The 17,825-nt window shown below is 40.3% G+C and overlaps 1 protein-coding gene across 4 annotated transcripts in view; it reads right to left on the minus strand.

Moving 5' to 3' along the window:
• Positions 1 to 2,209: 2,209 nt before the first annotated feature.
• Positions 2,210 to 17,825, minus strand: part of LOC131241241 (cyclic nucleotide-gated ion channel 1-like) — a 35,871-nt gene continuing 20,255 nt past the window's right edge. For 3 of the 4 annotated variants that reach the window (XM_058239985.1, XM_058239983.1, XM_058239984.1), the window contains exons 3-8: positions 15,480 to 16,041; positions 14,386 to 14,598; positions 9,642 to 9,931; positions 7,125 to 7,236; positions 4,959 to 5,195; positions 2,210 to 3,100 (exon numbers count right to left, since the gene is read on the minus strand). In XM_058239985.1, the coding sequence (XP_058095968.1) occupies positions 2,408 to 3,100; positions 4,959 to 5,195; positions 7,125 to 7,236; positions 9,642 to 9,931; positions 14,386 to 14,598; positions 15,480 to 16,041 (2,107 nt within the window). In that variant the 3' untranslated portion in view covers positions 2,210 to 2,407. The remainder of the gene's footprint in view (positions 3,101 to 4,958; positions 5,196 to 7,124; positions 7,237 to 9,641; positions 9,932 to 14,385; positions 14,599 to 15,479; positions 16,042 to 17,825) is intronic. The other variant, XM_058239986.1, reaches the window with a different exon arrangement.

Genomic DNA, 17,825 nt, shown 5'->3' on the forward strand with positions numbered 1-17,825 from the left:
GTCGGTGCTCTGTGGGCCCTACCAAGATGTATGCTTTTCATCCATTCCGTTCATCCGTTTTTAAAGATCATTTTAGGTTTGAACTAAAAAATTAGAGGTATATAAATTTCAAGTTGTCCACACCACATGAAAACAATAGCAATTGGATGTCCACCATTAAAATCCTCCTAAGGCCCACTGTACTGTTTATTTGATATCCAATCTGTTGATTAGGTCATACAGGCCCAGATGAAAGGAAAAAACAAATATCTGCTTGATCCCAAGCTTTTATTGCCCCCAAAATGTTTTTAATGGTAGACACTCATTCAATACTGTTTCTTGTAATGTGGTTCACTTGAGATTGTGGTATACCTCATTTTTGCTCTCATACTGTAAAATGATCTGTAAAAATAGATGGACAGCATGGATGAACACATACATCATGGTGGGGCCCAGAGAGCACCGACCACCAGCCATTGGCTGGTGTCGTGGGGAGTAGCCAATCCGTTTCCCGTCCGTCCAGTCTGCCAATAGACGGGGGCCACATGGCTGCTTGGTCGGATAATCCCAACGGTCCGTTATGAGGACCCCACCGTGAATGGGCCATGATCAAAGAAGTACCGTGGGTCGGAGGTCCTCACCATCAATAAAAAGACATCGCAAATGTTGAACGTTGTTTATACCCGTTTTTCATATTAATTTAAAACAATGGGTCGGATATTTAAAACCATGGGTCGGGTCGGGTCCGGTTAACAGGTTCCTGAGCCCGGCTGGGCGTGGATGTAGATAAATATGTATGGCTGTGGGGTTTCCATATTGATTTGAGCCCCAATAATCATTGGGTCGGATGGGATATGGGTTTGGGGCTAGTTCCTCTACAAATGTAGTGGAATAAGCTTATTCTACACTGCTAGGGTGTGGGACCCACTGTGGTGTGTTCGGTATCTATTTCATCCAACCCATCAAAGTAGGACATCTCTCAACCTTTGTCCATTGCTTGTTATCATGTGGCTCACCTGCTGATTGGATGGTTATGATTATTAGGCCATTCCAACAAGAAAAATAGGTCGAAGGTCAGTTTTGAGTTTTAAAACATTGGTCTAGATTCATACGTCGTAGGGCCATTGTGACCAACTCCTGACCGAACGAGCTAGTGGCCCACTAGTTTTCAGGGATCCAAACCCAAAGATAATGCGTTTACACCATGCAGAACGATGTTTATTAGCTCTTCTTCTCCTCATGGCCAACCCTCTCATTCTCACCATGGAGTCCTTGAGAAATTAAAGTTTGGGTGTTTCAACATTGGTAGATCAATGAACTGCTATTCAATACAAAAGCGCATCCAAACACGTGCTATTCTATGAAAAAGAGCATCCAAATGTGCCTTTGAAGATCGACTTAACATGGTAATGGCATTTTGCTGCCAAGTAACTAGACTTCCTTTTGCATCCCATACCGTAACCATGAAATAACTGTTGTTGAATTTCAAACCAATGTTTTAAAACCTGGACCAGACGCCCACCTGTTTTTGTGAGAGGTCTTGTGCAAACGTTGCCAGTCTAACCGCGTCATTCCATGTCATAACCAAGATAATTAAATTGGCTAAAATTACTTTTTTTAAAAAAATCAGGCAAAAGAAAGGCTGACGGTTCCAATCCAAACCGCCCGGGTTGGTTTGATGATTGGAATGGAAAACCCATATGACATGGGCAATCTGATTTGCAAAACCGTTCTTGTAGCAACCCACTCAGATAGGCCACCAGTTCTGGTTCAAACCAGTCTGACCCGTCAGCCTGGTCCAGGTTTCAAAACATTAGTCTGGACAAAGAAAATTACACACCACTACTATATATGCAAAACCATTTCCTTGCAGGAATTACTTGAAATGCTCGCGTAGGATGATGATGACCCTACACATGCACTCATTCACCGCACATGGCATAATGCACCTCAAGCCAAACTCTCCTCATTGTGGGCCCCATTGTACATTCGTCGCAACTGAAAAAAACAAAGTGGACAGATGAACCTAACTGTACCGTCATCAGCTGTCAAATGAACTTATAAAACCAATAATGTTCAACAATCCGAATTCAACAAGTGTCTATTAATGAAAGGTAAGGAAGGCCCAAGTAGACATATAATGGCTTGTGCCCCATCTTCAGTAGGAGTGGCGATAGGCTGGGGTGTCTGGACATGTAGGGCCAAGCTTGGCCCCTAAACAATCAATACATTGAGAACCAAACAAGAAACTGCTATTAGCCTACATTTTCTGTACAGAACTTCTGGTACAAACGATACAAGAACACAAAACCCGAATATTCTTCCAGCGTTGCAGTTTATCTACCAAAAATACAACGAAACGCAGACACAAGCTCCCGAGGAACTGATATTTTAATACAAAAACAGGATAGGCCATTAACATACGTCTTCATTCTGCTGTAAAATCTGGCTCAGCCGGCTTCTGGAGCAAGATGGGTGGCAACCTCTCCGGCAACCTGGTCTTGCGCGCGCCATTGCGCCGCAATGCCCGCAGTGCGTTGGCGGCAAACCGTGACGCGTAGATGGTGGCAACGAGGCTCGGTGAGCTGCCACCACCCGTCGCAAGTGCAGCTTGCAGCCTATCCTCTTCCTCATGGAGGGACTCTTCGAGCTTCTTCCTACAGTGACGGCGCCAAGCAGCTTGTATAAAACAGGCAGCCCATGTTCTCCACTGTTGTGAGTAGAGCCGGAAAGTGTGGCGGAGCTGTTTGCTGTGGAGCCTCCGGAACTGGGATGCAACGAATTTCAAGTCGTCAGCCATGAGAGCAAAGGCTTCTACCTCAGTCAACGCCCGTACTGTTCTTGTTGAGGTCGGGAGGTTGGAGGAAGAGTGTGGGTCCAGTGCCCATGTGAGAAGCTCTTCTCCACAGAAGTCCCCAGCCTTGAGGAAATCGGCATTGAAGAAGCCAGTTCTTCCACCATTGGTAGTTACTGTCTCCAGCTTTCCCCGCATTATGAAGAGCATTTCATCGACTGGGTCGCCCTCACGGACAATGTAGCTATCTTCAGTGTACAGGGCCGGCTTGAGACGGTCACACATGGCATCCAAGAGTTGCTCATCCATCTTCTCAAACATCGGAACCTAAAGAAAAGGGCCATGGTGGAGATATAGGCATGTCATATCAAGGTGGCCATATGCAACATTCAGAGCTTAATGCATGGGGCGGCCCATCAATTGGTCAGCCTAGATTGACAGAGAAAAGGGGCGGTACCATTTACTAAATGGGACCCAATGATAACGTGCACTGGAGCTGCTGTCCAGATGAAACAGTTTTGTTCTTGTGGATAGCAACAATGAGGAAAAAAAAAAAACTCAATTAGCTCGATTCTTAGTCTATTCAACTCATTCAAGACTCAAGAGCCAAGTTTCACTATAACTCAGTTTTGACTTGCCTCAGCTAATAATAACTCCAAAGACTTCCAATACTCTACGAGCTCAAACGATAACTAAAACTAAACAAGTTATAGACCTATGGAAAAGGACCTTGTATTCCAGATATCAGTACTGTGTCCAAATTTCAGAAGCAAGCATGCAGCACCTCGTGGTGTAATAGATTATGCAAAGGAATTTGTTCACCAGATTTCATATAGTTTGATCTCCTGAAGTGATTCGAGCTGGAGATTAAAGAAGAGAACTGCAGGGGGGTGCACATATGAAATCCGGTATATTCATTAGGTGATGGCCAATGTAAACATGCATTGGCCCAAAGATAGGGCGGGTGGACTCGTCAAGTGAGACACATGTATGTTGTATGTAGGCCATTGGTCCTCTTTTTTTCAATCCATCCATTTGTCTCATTTAAGTGCAAGCCCAGCTAATGAGTGGACTCGGCCTGCTTTACAGGCAAGGCAAAGTGGCATCGAGCCTGTACCTTTTTGCATTAGTTATGGAAGAGTTAGTAGGTAGTATATTGTTTGCAAAATTACTTAATTCTCATTAATGAGACAAGGGGGGAAATGCAAAAGCTAAAACTATGGATGGATGCTTTAGATAAGGGTTTTAAAATTAGTCAGACAAAAGCAGAGCATATGGAATGCAGTTTTAGTAACAATAGGAGTAAAACCCACGAGTTTGTTAAAATTGCTCAGTAAGAGGTACTCCAAAATGATCATTTTCACTATCTTGGGTCAATAGTTCAGGAGAAAAGAGAGATGGAATGCAGTTTTGATGGCTCTAAAAAGGCAAGGGGAAGTCTCAAAAGGATGTGGGGGGAGTTAGTAGGAAAAAACTTGAGGACCTAAGGTTTGAATGATGATATAGTCCGTGATAGAGTGGAATGACTTAACAGGGTTCATGTTGCTGACCCCAACTAGTTGGGATAAATATGAAAGTGGGTCCCACTTGATGACTGGCTTGGATCTTGCATGTGTTCCACAATTAACCCCTTTTCTCTCCTGGAGCGAATCACTTCTGACATCGCTTGTCATTCAGTAGCCAGAAAACCAAGCCTTCCAAACAACAGCTTTTCTGGCCTCCACTCGTCACGTTTGCTACAATATTTACAAACAAATGGACAGCTTAAGTTTTTTTTTTTTTTGGCACCCATCTATTTGTTCCATAAAATGTCATGCACCTAATAAGTGTACCCTGATTTTTGGCCCAGGGAATTTCTAGGGTGGGATCCACCTAATGAACAGTTTGGATCTGAAACCCATGTGCCATGAGGACCTCTGTGATGGCAAAATAGTGGGTTAGCAAACCTCTAAGAAGCATATATTTCTAGAAAGTATGCAATCCCTAATGATAAATAATAATAAAAGCATGTATCCCTGCTCTTGGGATGATAAATGTGTTGAAGAGCCCATGAGGGAAAGATCATCCAAGAGACTTTTTGTTTCAAGATAAGTAAATTATGTATTTTCCACTAGCAGAAAATACAGAGAGTATTGTGTTTCATCACCTAAGCAAATAAAGCAAGGAGAATTTATGAACCACTTACCCTCATGAGTAATGCCAAGCAGAGATGGCGCTTAATATCTCTCCTGAGGTCCTTGGGAAGATTGTGAAGCAGAAGCTCTTCATCGACCCCTCTTGTTTCTTGCCACTTATATTGTTCGTATCGACGGATCCGCTCCCTCAGGTTATCGGGAAGCAGACGGTGAGACATCCATTGCTCCGCGTCTCGCCTTTTAACTCTCATCTCTTCCAATCTCACAGTGGTGGACTGCAGATATGTCTGCAATATAGTTGCATATTTAATATTCAGAACATCAATACAGAAGGAAATGATGTGAAATATACACCTATGCCCCCAGTTTGAAGAAGGGTGAAATACGAATTGGGCCCTACTCAGACAGCGTTAACTTTCATTTTCGAAAAAGAAAACTTTTGTTTGCGAAGTGTGGATATTCCATTACAAATCAAATTGAATGAAGAATTCCTTCAAACTTGCTCCAAATGTTAGGAGTGCAACTCGAGTGGGTTGGGTCAGGTTGAGAATCAACCGGAACCCAACCCGACCTCAAGAGGGCCCAATCTGCAGCCTGACCCAACCCAAATTCCAAACCAAACCCCACCCAGACTCCTTTATAGTCGACCCAACCTGACCTGACCCAATTCACCCCAAATATATGTGAGTATTCCAAACCGAGCTAACCCCGCCCTTCAATTTGCTCAACCCAAATCCACTCTGAATTCAAATAGGGTTGGCATTTTCCAACCAGAAGCCAACCCGGAAATTTTGACAACCCAACCCAAACTCGGGTTGGGTCAATCAGATTCAGGCTGACCCGAAACTAGTTGTAGCCCCTACCAAATGGCATGTGAACCCAATGCAGCATGCAGCAGAATTGGGCATAATGGCCATTGCTACCAGTGGGAATGCGCATAGTGCAAATATAACAACTCCCATAGCACCCTCACTTTCGAGCAAATGACATGCACGCACGCAGACCTGACTGGGATCAACTTCTGGGGACATGCATACACTTCAAGGAAATGAGATACACTACTAATCATTATAAAAAAGAAATTATGTGTTCACATGCCAATATGCCAGCAGTTAGACAGTTCAGGTTAGCACTTTCAATCTTTCATAACTCAACTATTCAAATTAGAACTCTTCTGTGGTCGCAGATAAGAAGAGATCAAACTTTGAGAAACTACAGCAGTTAACCACCATATATCTTTGCCTTTTCTCTTCTTCTTTTTTTTTCTGAAAATCGTAACAACATGTCTTCTAGTCGTAACTACTCCGGACATCTTCTTGCAGTAGGCCGGCATTTTCTTTTAGGAGACTAGTACACCATTTTAAAGCAATAGCATGTGTTTTCCATCATCTGAAAGTTTTCTCAGAAATTTCAGGCACCAGTGAGACTAGCATTCAAATCCTATTTCTAGTTATTCAAATAAGGCCCTCCATTTGGAAGTCCCTGGAAATCAGGATTGCTTGTGGTTTTTAGCAGAGCAAATCCCTCAGCATATAGAGCAGCCATTTGGAGCAGCTTGGGAAAGGGGAACTGTACTAGACAGCTCACAGGGCACATGCTGCACATCCCATCAACCACAAACAGAAACTTTCAGATGGGCCCTGAAGCTACAAAAATTAGTAGTCATGGCATTTGAGCATGTGGGTTGGTTAACATGTAATTTAAGACATCAGATAGTAGAGAATAGTTGCGTGATTTTTCTTTTTCTTTCTTTGAAAGGACACTAAAGTTGTCTCTCAAAAAAAAAAAGGATGCTCAAATTTCCAATGTACAAGAATGACAGAACAAAGTCTGTCAAAATACAATTCTAATTCTATTTTCTTTTGCTCCACTATCTTCAGATAATGAAAATCAAAGTCTCTAGCTGTAATACAACTGCAGCCTGCAGGTTTTGAACTGCCAATTTGATCATCCCACTAGCACCTCTTGTACCACCATTTATATACCTATTACAATGTATGGGAAAATCTAACAGGATTGTGAAAATGGATAGAGCACAGTACAATGATACAAATACAATTAGGCAATTTGCTCCTGCAAGTTTGTCAATGGAGATGTGTGCAAGAACATTTAGTCATGAAAGAGAATGACTAAGTGGCATCCAACTACGAATCTGCACTCATGTTTATGCTGACTCAAATTAATGTAGGCCATGAGATGCTTGAGGAATTAGTTACCTGCATATTGCCAATGAGAAGTGAAAATAAAACCAAGCCACAGATGGAAATGAGAACCGCAAAGCAAATCTCCCAAACATAAGTACTTGTTTGCAGATTTTGGCCAAGAGCACTGCAAAACAGAAATATCAGTCACACATTTTATTTTTATTTTATTTTTCACAAACGCACACACACTGCCACACACTCACGCCATAGTGGGATTTCACCACCTATGGGTACTTGAACCCTTGACCAGGTGTTCAAACTCCTATAAGAGTCTACCACCGGAGCAAGGGCAAGGACCCAAACTCAACTATAATTTATAAGTAACTTATACGTCGATCAGGTTCAGGTTGGGATATGAATATCAGTCACACATTAGCAAGGACCCAAAACAGAAATATCAGTCACACGTTAGCTTGAAAAGCAAGACACTGCAATGCAATATGAATGTCCCTATGAATGTAACGGCTATTAAAAATAGTCCATCAAATGCATCATTGTGATCACTGCTGTAACATTCATGAAGCTACTGTGTGAATTCACACTTGTACATGTATTCTAACACTTACTTTTAAAGCCACATGTAACTTGCCTTTCCCAAAGACTAAAAAGCTTTCACCATCTTCTGGCTTGTAGATTGTAGTTGTGTCATGTGTGGCTTCACTAAACAGATTATTATCACTTTGTTTCCTCATTGATTCACCACCATCTCATTTATTTTGTAATTGCTTCTGTACAATAAAGTTAGTGATCACCATCATCGGCATGTGAATAGCTAATCACAGCAACCATCCTCATCATTCAACTGAAAATGCGCCAAAGCGTCGAAGGGTCATGATATTCCAGTCTGGGTGATTTTGGGTCATCACCATGCATGGTGATTCCCATGAGAACATCAGTCTGGATTACCAAACCATGTTTTCCACATGCACCTCTTCCTCAGCAACTACACATTTGCTGCCACTCAAGACCCTGTAATTCGTCTTTGAAGAATGTGTAAGTTTGAAGTCAGGGAGGATTTGACATTGGAACTTTGAAAAAGGCTTGCAAACACTGGAACTTGAAGAGACAATTGTTTGTAGGTTTTTTGTCTGAATTCAAATGCTTTGTCAATTCTAATCTCAAAATGTTTCAACCCAAGGGGTTCTTTCTCCAGAGATTTGTTAAACCCACACGCATGTGCAATAAAGCTCACCTACATGCCAATTATGTGCCAGCATGTCACAATTCATCCATCAGAATAGCACCACTATATGCTCTAGCCCAAGAAGCACATTGTTACTGGTCAGGTGGGCCACAGTTTGCAAAACAAATGTACTGATCTGAAAACCTTTTCTAAACCATCCACGTGTTTCCATTTGTGAGGCCACAGGCTGATTGGTCCAGATTTTACTTTTGGGAAAATATTGTATTGACCAACCAGATTGATGGATTAGATCTCACACGTATGTGCCATGTGGGCACATTTGTGGCATGTACACAAGCTTTATTGCACAAGCATGTGTGATTAGCAAAGCTCCTTTTCTACATTTTCCAGCATCGACGACCTATTTTTATGAATTCACACCTTGCATGATGTAGGAATGACCAATCAGTTCTTCAACTGAATAAGATCACTTTAACTTGCTGCAGCTTACTTGACAAATAGCTGACAATTAAAGGGAAGGAACCAAGCTCAAGTTTTGTGAAAATGCAATTTCAATTTTCCAATACACGGACTATCGAGGTCTTCTTTCTCACATGGAGTGGAGGCGGGTCCAATAAAAAAGGAAGGGCGATGTGGAGGTTAGCTATGTCGGCCGATCTTTGACTCTTTGGGGAAAGAGGAATAACCGATGCTTTCGAAACCAGAGTGGGTCATGCTTGGAAGTCTTTGGAAGGGCAAAATCTGATGTATTGGAGTGGGCTTCTTGTTCTCGTTTCTTGCTCAGGCTTGAGCTTTTATATTGCCTCTTTTGCCCTTTGGGCCTTTTCTTTTAATAAAATCTCATTACCTTTCAAAAAAAAAAAAATCCAATATGTGATACAGTCAACATTCTAGTAAAGCTTCACGATCATTGTTAATGGATCGTTGTGATCACTCAGAGTGATTACAACAGAGCAATAATTACAAGAGACCACATGTGAGACCAAGCCGGTCTACCTAAGTGATCACAATGGTCCATTAACAATCATCATCATCTAAGCCTTATCCCAATTAATTAGGGTCAGCCAACATTCTAGTAAAGCTTACCTTCCCCATATCCACATATCTATTTTACTACAATCACTGAGGAAGACAGAAGCCTTGTTATGATTTACCACAAATGTGCACCATAAGTTTTATTAATTTTCCAAGTGATTAGTTCAACATCACACAAATACATTTCCTGCATGCTTCAAAGAAATTATGAGGACATATATAATACACAAACTATGTTTGAAATTGGAATTGAAACAAATGTGCACAAGCACAAGAGAAAAGTATGTAAACTGCTTGAAAATAGATTGGCATCGATCGAAAGAGGCAAGAGGATCTTTATATGCACCAACCTCAGATTTTGTAGTCCCCACCAAAAGCAGTAAAAGAACTTCTGTGGAAAATTTCTTGATTGGACAATCTCGGATTCGAGAGCGGGATAATATATTCCAAAGTCAAAAGGTGGGGTCGTGTCCTCTGGCTTTACAATAGGGCAAGAATCACTTAGAAAGCTATTGCCTCCTGCACCCTCCCCTTGACAATACAAAGATTCAACCTTGCATGATCCATGGTCGCGGCAGGCTCTGTGCCAGCATGTATCTTGGCGTTCAATGGCAAATAGGTACCAAAGGGCTCCAACAACCTGAAATACCATTCACTTATCAAATCACGTGGGTCTGTGAGAACTGAGAAATGACAAATCCTACTTTTTAGTTTTGGTTTTCTTTTTATTGGCAATGGAGATATTTTATGAAAAACCAAAAGGCCCAAAAGCCAATACAGCCCTAGGCAAAAATAAATCGTAGTTTTGTTGTAATCAGAATTTAATAAGGGGCTTGTACTAGGATGTGCTAGACTGACTGTCTGGAAACACCCAGCCTATCCAACTTTCAGGCATCAAGATAGGTTTCAGGCATGGATGATTCTCATAAGAGATTACCAACATATCATAAGATTCCTGTTCTTGAAAATCAGCACTTTTCCAAACCCAGAAAACAGGTAGGATTCTATGATTCTTCCTTGGGGCAAATACTTCTATGCCAACCTCTTTGGGCTGATCCACACCATACTGTATTTCCATAAGATGATGCACACTATCTAACAATCTGCCTGGTGCTATTTTCAGTTGTAATTAAATAAACTCCATTCAGTGAAGTTCCATACAGGCACTGCATGACATCATGCTCATGCAAATAGTATTAGTTACTGTGGCTATTATTTGCTTGACAGGGTAAGTGGCAGACGATATGTTCAAATGTCAAGACTTCCATAGGGATTAAAATCATCGAATGCATATTCAACCTACTAAACATATGAGAAAGAATAGATTCCAGCAGCAGAAATCATTATAATACCAAAAAATGACGAGTCATATATCTTGCACCTGCATCATCATCATCAAAGCTTTATACCAATTAATCAGGGTTGGCTATGTGAACCCTATTCTGCCATTCCACTCTATCAAGGGCTGGACCTTCAGTTAGACCGGTCATCAAGTCTTTTCTTACTACTTCCATCCATGTCCTTTTGAGCTTTCCCCTTGCCCTTTTAGAGCCTTCAACTTGTACCAGGCTGCCACTGACTCCTCCAAACCAAAGTGGTTCTTGGTCTCCGTTGCACATGACCAAACCATCAAAGTCTACTTTAACTCAACTTATTCCCTATGGCACCCCTAGGTTCCCTTGAATGCATTCATTCCCAATTATACCCTTCCTTGTCTTGCCACTCATCCATCCCAACATCCTCATTTCTGCTACAGTCATCCTATGAACATGTTGTTCCTTAACTGCCCAAGAAGACCCTTTTTATCTTTTATCTTGCACGTGCATCAAATCTTAATACATGACCTTTTTAGGAAAAAAAAGAAAAAAAAAAAAGAAAGAAAGCATGATATCAGCAATAGGAACAAGGGTACAGAGCATGTGTCAAGCAATCAGGAGAATTCCTGTTCCTGAATCTGTACTGGTGAAACATTCATAAAGCTGACCCCAAATAATGGGACAAGGCTGCTGATGAAGAAAGAACTCTAGGCAATGATAGGATTCGGAAAATGCACATTAACGTGACAACTGCAAAATGCATCAAGTCTCACAAAAGGAATCTAAGTAAAAAAAGCAAAAAGGCATAAATGAACTAATTAATAACATTTAGAATGAAGAACAAGAACATAACTACATGACACTGATAAGAGGTCAGGACACTTGGAATAGAGAAGGGAAATGAATTTCCAAAAATTTTAAGACATTCTTTCAGATCCCCAAATTGTTTGTCAATGATTTCAAATTTATCACTAAAACCATGCGCACTCACCACCAGGCTCAGGGCTTTCCAGTTACTCTGGATTCCATGCCTGTTTATTCGAGGAAACACAGGAAAGGAAATTTGTTTTTGGTGAAAACATACTTTCCCTTTCTTTGTTTTGAATTTTTTTCTTGGAAAATAAATGAAAATCCAAATTTCCAAGAAAATCCACCCATTTTCCCCATTTCTTTTTCCTCATTAATACCTAAGAAAAGCATTTTCCTTGAGTTGGAGGCAAATCCATTTCCAATCACCCTCAGAAAGGAGTCTTCAGTCAATCGATCACTTGTATTTCTATGTGGATCTTAACCATGCATTTCTCATCATTAATCAATTCTAACCACTTGTATTTCCATGTGGGGCCCACGGTCAGATGATCTTAACCACATTTACCGTCATTAGTCAATCCTAACCACTAGTATTTCCATGTGGGGCCATTTTTGGATGATCTTAACAATGTGGAGCCCCTTGCTATTCGATCTAACCATATGTATTTCCTCGTGGGGCCCATTTTCAGGAGATCTTAACCATGTGGTGTCCAATGCTTAGTCTATCCTAACCATCTGTATTTCCATGCAGGGGACATCGTTAGACGCTCTTTGTTAAAACTTAAAAGTATTGTTGGTTCACATGTTTTGGGCCTTGGGCCCCTTTGGGCTTTGGTTTGTTTCTTGGGTTGAGTTTGGGTCCAAGTTTGGGCCCATATGAATATGTTTTAGTTAGTCCTTAAGCAAGGAGGGCAATTTTGAATTTCAGCTATAATGACTCCAGCCCTAATAAAATAAGATGGGAGAAATGTGAGGAGGCTGGCAAGTGAGCAGTCGTACCTCCTCTCTTCTTTTCTTCCCTTTTTCTTCTATTTTCTCATCTTTCTCTGTTCTTCTCTCTAGCTTCTGTTAAAACCATTCTTATTTCCCTATTTCACATGGTATCAAAGCCATTAAGTGAGAGAAACCATGCACATTCTTCCCTGACAGTGACGCTAATCTGATTGCCACCTTTTTCTTAAGTTCCAATCAGCCCACTAGGATTTTGGAGACCTCCAAGCTAGATCCAAATATTAGGGATCTGAAAAAGAGAGGTCCATGGCCCAGCATCATTAGTTGATCCTAACCATGTGGAGCCTATCGGTGTTGATAATTACAAACAACTAAGTCGTTATTTTCCTGTGGAAATATCTTTGCCAAACAAAAAAGAGAGAAATGGAGAGCACTTTCCAAGGGAAAAATTTTCGGAAAACAAATGGTATAAATAATGTTTCATTTTCAATCAATTGATTGACAAGACAAATGTGGGATAAACACAGCTAGATTTATGGAGAGGTGCTTTAGAATCCAAAGGATTTAAAATTAGTCGGACTAAAACAGAGTACATGGAGTGCAATTTTAGTAACCGTGGAAACAAGGAATTAATTAACATTGTTGACCAAGAAGTTTCCAAAATAACTACTTTAGATATCTTAGGTCAATATTCATGAGAATGGATACGGGGTGTAATGGCCATTACGGGGGCCGTTACGGTCTCTTTTTTTATTGAAAAAAAAAAAAAAAAAACGAAAAAACTATATTGGCCCTATAATGGATCGTTGCGAGGCTATTACAACCTTTATGGGGGCGTAACAAACCGTTATGGGGGTTGTAACAGCCTTTACGGGTCATTTTTTCCGTAACGGCCTTTACGACCTTATAACATGTAACGGTTGCCATTGTTACCTTTATGTAACGGCCTTTATGGCACAACATGGAATAGAGAGACTAAGAAGGATGTTGCCCATAGAATTCAAGTTGGGTGGAAGAAAATGGAGATGTGCCTCTAGAGTTTTGTGTGACCGTCGTGTACCACTCGAACTAAAAGGAAAATTTTATACATTAGCAAAAAGACCAGCCATACGTTATGGGAAAGGATGTCAGGCAGTTACAGAATGACATGTTCATAGGATGTGGCTGAAATGAAGATATTGAGATAGATGAGGGGCAAGAAGAGGAGGGATAGAATTAAAGATGAAGACATTAGAGCATCATGGAAAGTGGACTTAGATAGTTTGGTCATGTGCAAATGGAGACCAAGAACTGAGCCGGTTAGAAGGGGTAATAATGCAAGGGCATTTTCACAATGGGCTCAAGTGGGGTTGCCCGTGGGATGCGGGGGCACACTCGGGGTGGGCAACCCGTGTGAGGTGGGTGGCTTGTGTGAGGCAGGCCCCACCCGTGTGAGGCGGGTGGCTCGTGTGAGGCGGTACTCATGTGAAGTGGGGCCCATGAGGGGGGTTTGGCCGAGGTCCTAACCCATGGGATGTAGGGCCTGGGCTATGAGATAAAGGGATTGATTAGCCATGATCTATCAATTCGAGCTTTTAGAGCAAGGGGTTAATTGTCTTGCATCAAAGTGGTATCAGAGCAGGAGGTCTCGTGTTCAAGACTCCTCACTGGGGGTGATTAATGCAAGGGCATTTTTACATCGAGCTCAAGTGGGGTTGCTTATGGGAGGATTCATGTTGCAGACCCTAATTAGTTGGGATAAGGCTTGGATGATGATGTGGTGGTGATGATGATGATGATTTCCACCAATTTACCTGAAGTGATATTTTCATGGAAATAACTTTTCCACTTTTTTTTCAATGAATCCAAACAGGCCCTGAAAGGAGATAAGTGAAAGAAAAACAGATGTCCGGGTGTTTGTGACAATATATATAAAGAATAATCTATGATAAACTGAAAATTGTCTTAGGAACATTTCAAGGTGTAATTAAAAAATTAAAAAACTATTATTTACAATCACTTGGATGATCAAACTTACATGACTTGCAAGCATGTAAAGAAAGAGATTGAGAGCAGCTCCAGCCCATGCAGTTTCAGTGATTATGCCAGACGATCTTGTGACCTCCCTGTATAGAGGAATGATCCGTACAAGCCTGGGTACATACTGGAGTAAAATAATAAATCGCAATAGGTTCTTTGCATGCAATGGTGCCGACCCTCTCAATTTGGGTATTATAAACAATATAATCACCTGAGCATATAAAAGCAAGCAAGAAGTAAGAAACAATGACACTACCCTCAAGACAACCAAATCTTAGCATGCTCAACTTAAGCAAGAAAAGCTACAATTCAGCACAGGTTCCGGATTTCATCTGTGAGGAATGGATTGAAAGAATGGTCTTCTATGTTATGTACATATAGATATTGAAAGTGTGGGCTTCTGCCATGGCTAGTTTCCAAGAGCCCATGTAAAAAAGGTAGGGTGATATCAATCCGCCTTTTCAAGCCAGACCTTGAATTGCTGGAAGAAGGCTAAGATGGTGAAGATGATGCCCATATAAAAACAGATGAAAAAATAACAGAAGTAGAAGAAATCACCCATTGCTGACTTAAGTCCATCATCCAAATAAGAAATGAGGGGGGAAAAAATTTAAAGCGCCTCTTTTTTTTTTTCCAACACACAGTACCAAGATGCAACATTTTGATGAAAGGGAATTCAAATCTGTCATCCTCATTAGATTTCTTTCTATTTTTCAAATCATATTTACAAGAATAACAAGAACACCGTCTATCTTTCAGGATTAAGAGAAGTTTAATGTAAAGCTAAAAGCATTAGTAGAAGGACAACAATTCTAGAACAATAAGAAAATTGACCAATTGTCAAATGTCTCAGATTGGATGCACACCACAAAGATATGATATTTTATTTATACATCTTTTAAAAATAACATTTTCTTTTTCCATCATTGAAAATAAAAAAATTTGAACAATCCATTATAGAAAAATCCCAAAGAATGCTGTGAAATACTACAAAACTGAGCAAAATTTTAAGGAACTAAGAAGCTGATGATAGTTTTAGAAGACAAGTGGCTATAATGAAAAAATAAATTCACAATGAAACAAAGTGTTTACCTGGGGTAAGGGAAGAACTGCAAGAACATCAATTAGGAAGTATGATGACAAATATCTCCTTGCTATTGCCAAAGAATCTTCAACCAAAACACCCCTTCCGAATACTCGAGAAGAAGGAGCAATAAAACCCGTACGAAATTGAAAGACAATATGAAGTAGATAAAAGGCATCAGTGAAGGAACGCAAAACACTAGCTGCAATTTCCAATCTATGATCCAAACCAAGGCATTGCTTTTGGCCAGTGCCACGGATAACTGGGATGTAAAAGAACAAGGGGTCCACAGACACAGCAATCACACATGACAGAAGAAATATCTTATTCCATCTTTGAAGAAATGCTCCCTGAGGATCAAGAATCTTCCTCGAGCTGAAATCTTTCGTAGAGGAATCTCTTGGAGAACGAAATTGAAATGATTTCTTAATGCACTTAAGTCTTTCAGATCCCCGTTCAAAACCTCTTCGGATGCTCTCTGAAGCAGAGCTTATTGTTCTTCTAACCTTTCCAGAAGATTCTCTAACCTCTGCAGAACTTACAGATTTCTCTAAACGCCAATCCTGAAACCTGAAAAATATAGTTGCTATAACCAACAAGTCGTCTAAGAACAATTCAGGCGAAGCACTAAAGTGCCATAAAAACCTATGAAATGCCTTTCATCAATTTACAGTTAAAACAGACAATAGATTAGACTTTGAAATAATATAGAAACAGTAACAGCTTCAATGCTGCTGAAGAAAGCATAAATTACTGCATAATAGTATTAGTTCCACTGGTTGGCCCGACTTACTGGAAAGAAGTTAGTTGAGATTGCTGACTGACCACCCAAAAATGACCATTTTCAATATATGGTTCAATAATTCATGAAAGCAGCAAGATTGGGAAGGATGTTGCTCATAGAATTCAAGCTAGGTAGAAGAGGTGGAGATGTGACTCTAGACTTTTAAATGATCATCGCATACCAATCAAACTAAAAGGGAAATTTTATACGATTGCTATAAGACCAGCCATGATTTATGGGAAAATGTCGAGCAATTAAGAACAACATGTACATACGATGAGCATAGTTGAAATGATGATGTTGAGATGGATGAGTGGCAAGATAATGATAGAATTAGAGATGAACACATTCAAGGGAACTTAGGAGTAGCACCAATAGGTAATAAGATGATGCAAACTAGACTTAGATGGTTTGGCCATGTGCAATACAGACGAATAACTGCACCGGTTAGAAAGAGTTGGTTCAAGTTGAAGGTTCAAAAAAGGCAAGGGGGAGGCGACTTGAGGACCTACATTTTAACTGAGGAAATGGTTTGTGGTAAAGTGGAATGGAGGAACAGGATCCATGCCCAATTAGTTGGGATAAGATGATGATGACGATGACGACGACGATGATGCGTTTTCCCTTTATTTTTTAGCCGTCGACAGGTGTAAAGCATGTTTTATTATATTAATACATTAGCAACTCTCAGATTAAAAGAGGTCTCTTTCATATTTTCTTTTTCCATGGTATAAAAACTACATGTCGTTTTTAAAAAAAGGTTTCTGGCTTGAACAAAAGACATTAATTTCAAGGATTGACTCCAAGTCTCCAACCATCTGAGTTCAGATAGGCAGTTTCCTGGAATTGTTGGACACCTTCACTTCATCTAGGCCGTCCAGCTAATGTCAGCAACCACACAGCTGATATCAGAAGCGTGGCCAAGAAGACCACCATTTGAATCATATGATTGTTGTGTACTTAGGTTAATTTTGCCAAACTTTTTTTCCATCTTGGTGGTGTTTTGATTTTATTCCCTCCCTCTACATCAAACTTAGAAACCCATTTTCTGCTAGTTCTCACCCACTTTTGAGCTAGAAACACAGAGATTTTGGGTAGGATACAATGAAAACAAAGTAGAGTGGACTGCTTTCGGGAAAATAGAAAGGTAACTGTCACCTTGTTTTCATTTTTTGTTGTTGTTGTATTTCAACATAATGGGTCATAATCCATTAAATCATGATTGATTTATATTCAGCTATGGCCTATTTGGCTGATTTTTCCACTTATACACATTTTTTAACAATTTTTTGCCAATTTCAGAGATAAAATTTTACAAGTTATATATATTATACATTTCCAAGGCACTGCCCTCAATATTCATGATTGTAATTTAACCATAGATATTTAAATTCAAAATAACCTGTGATGATTCCTATGACGCTTAATGAAAATAAGATAAAACATGCAATAAAACCCATTACAATAAGAATATACGACCAACAAAAGAATTCCCATGTCCTAACTCAAAAACTCATTTCAACAAGTCAGACCAACAGGCTCATTTCTTTCCTCTTATATATATATATAT

This window comes from Magnolia sinica, chromosome 3 (assembly GCF_029962835.1).
Source record: "Magnolia sinica isolate HGM2019 chromosome 3, MsV1, whole genome shotgun sequence".
NCBI lineage: Eukaryota > Viridiplantae > Streptophyta > Magnoliopsida > Magnoliales > Magnoliaceae > Magnolia > Magnolia sinica.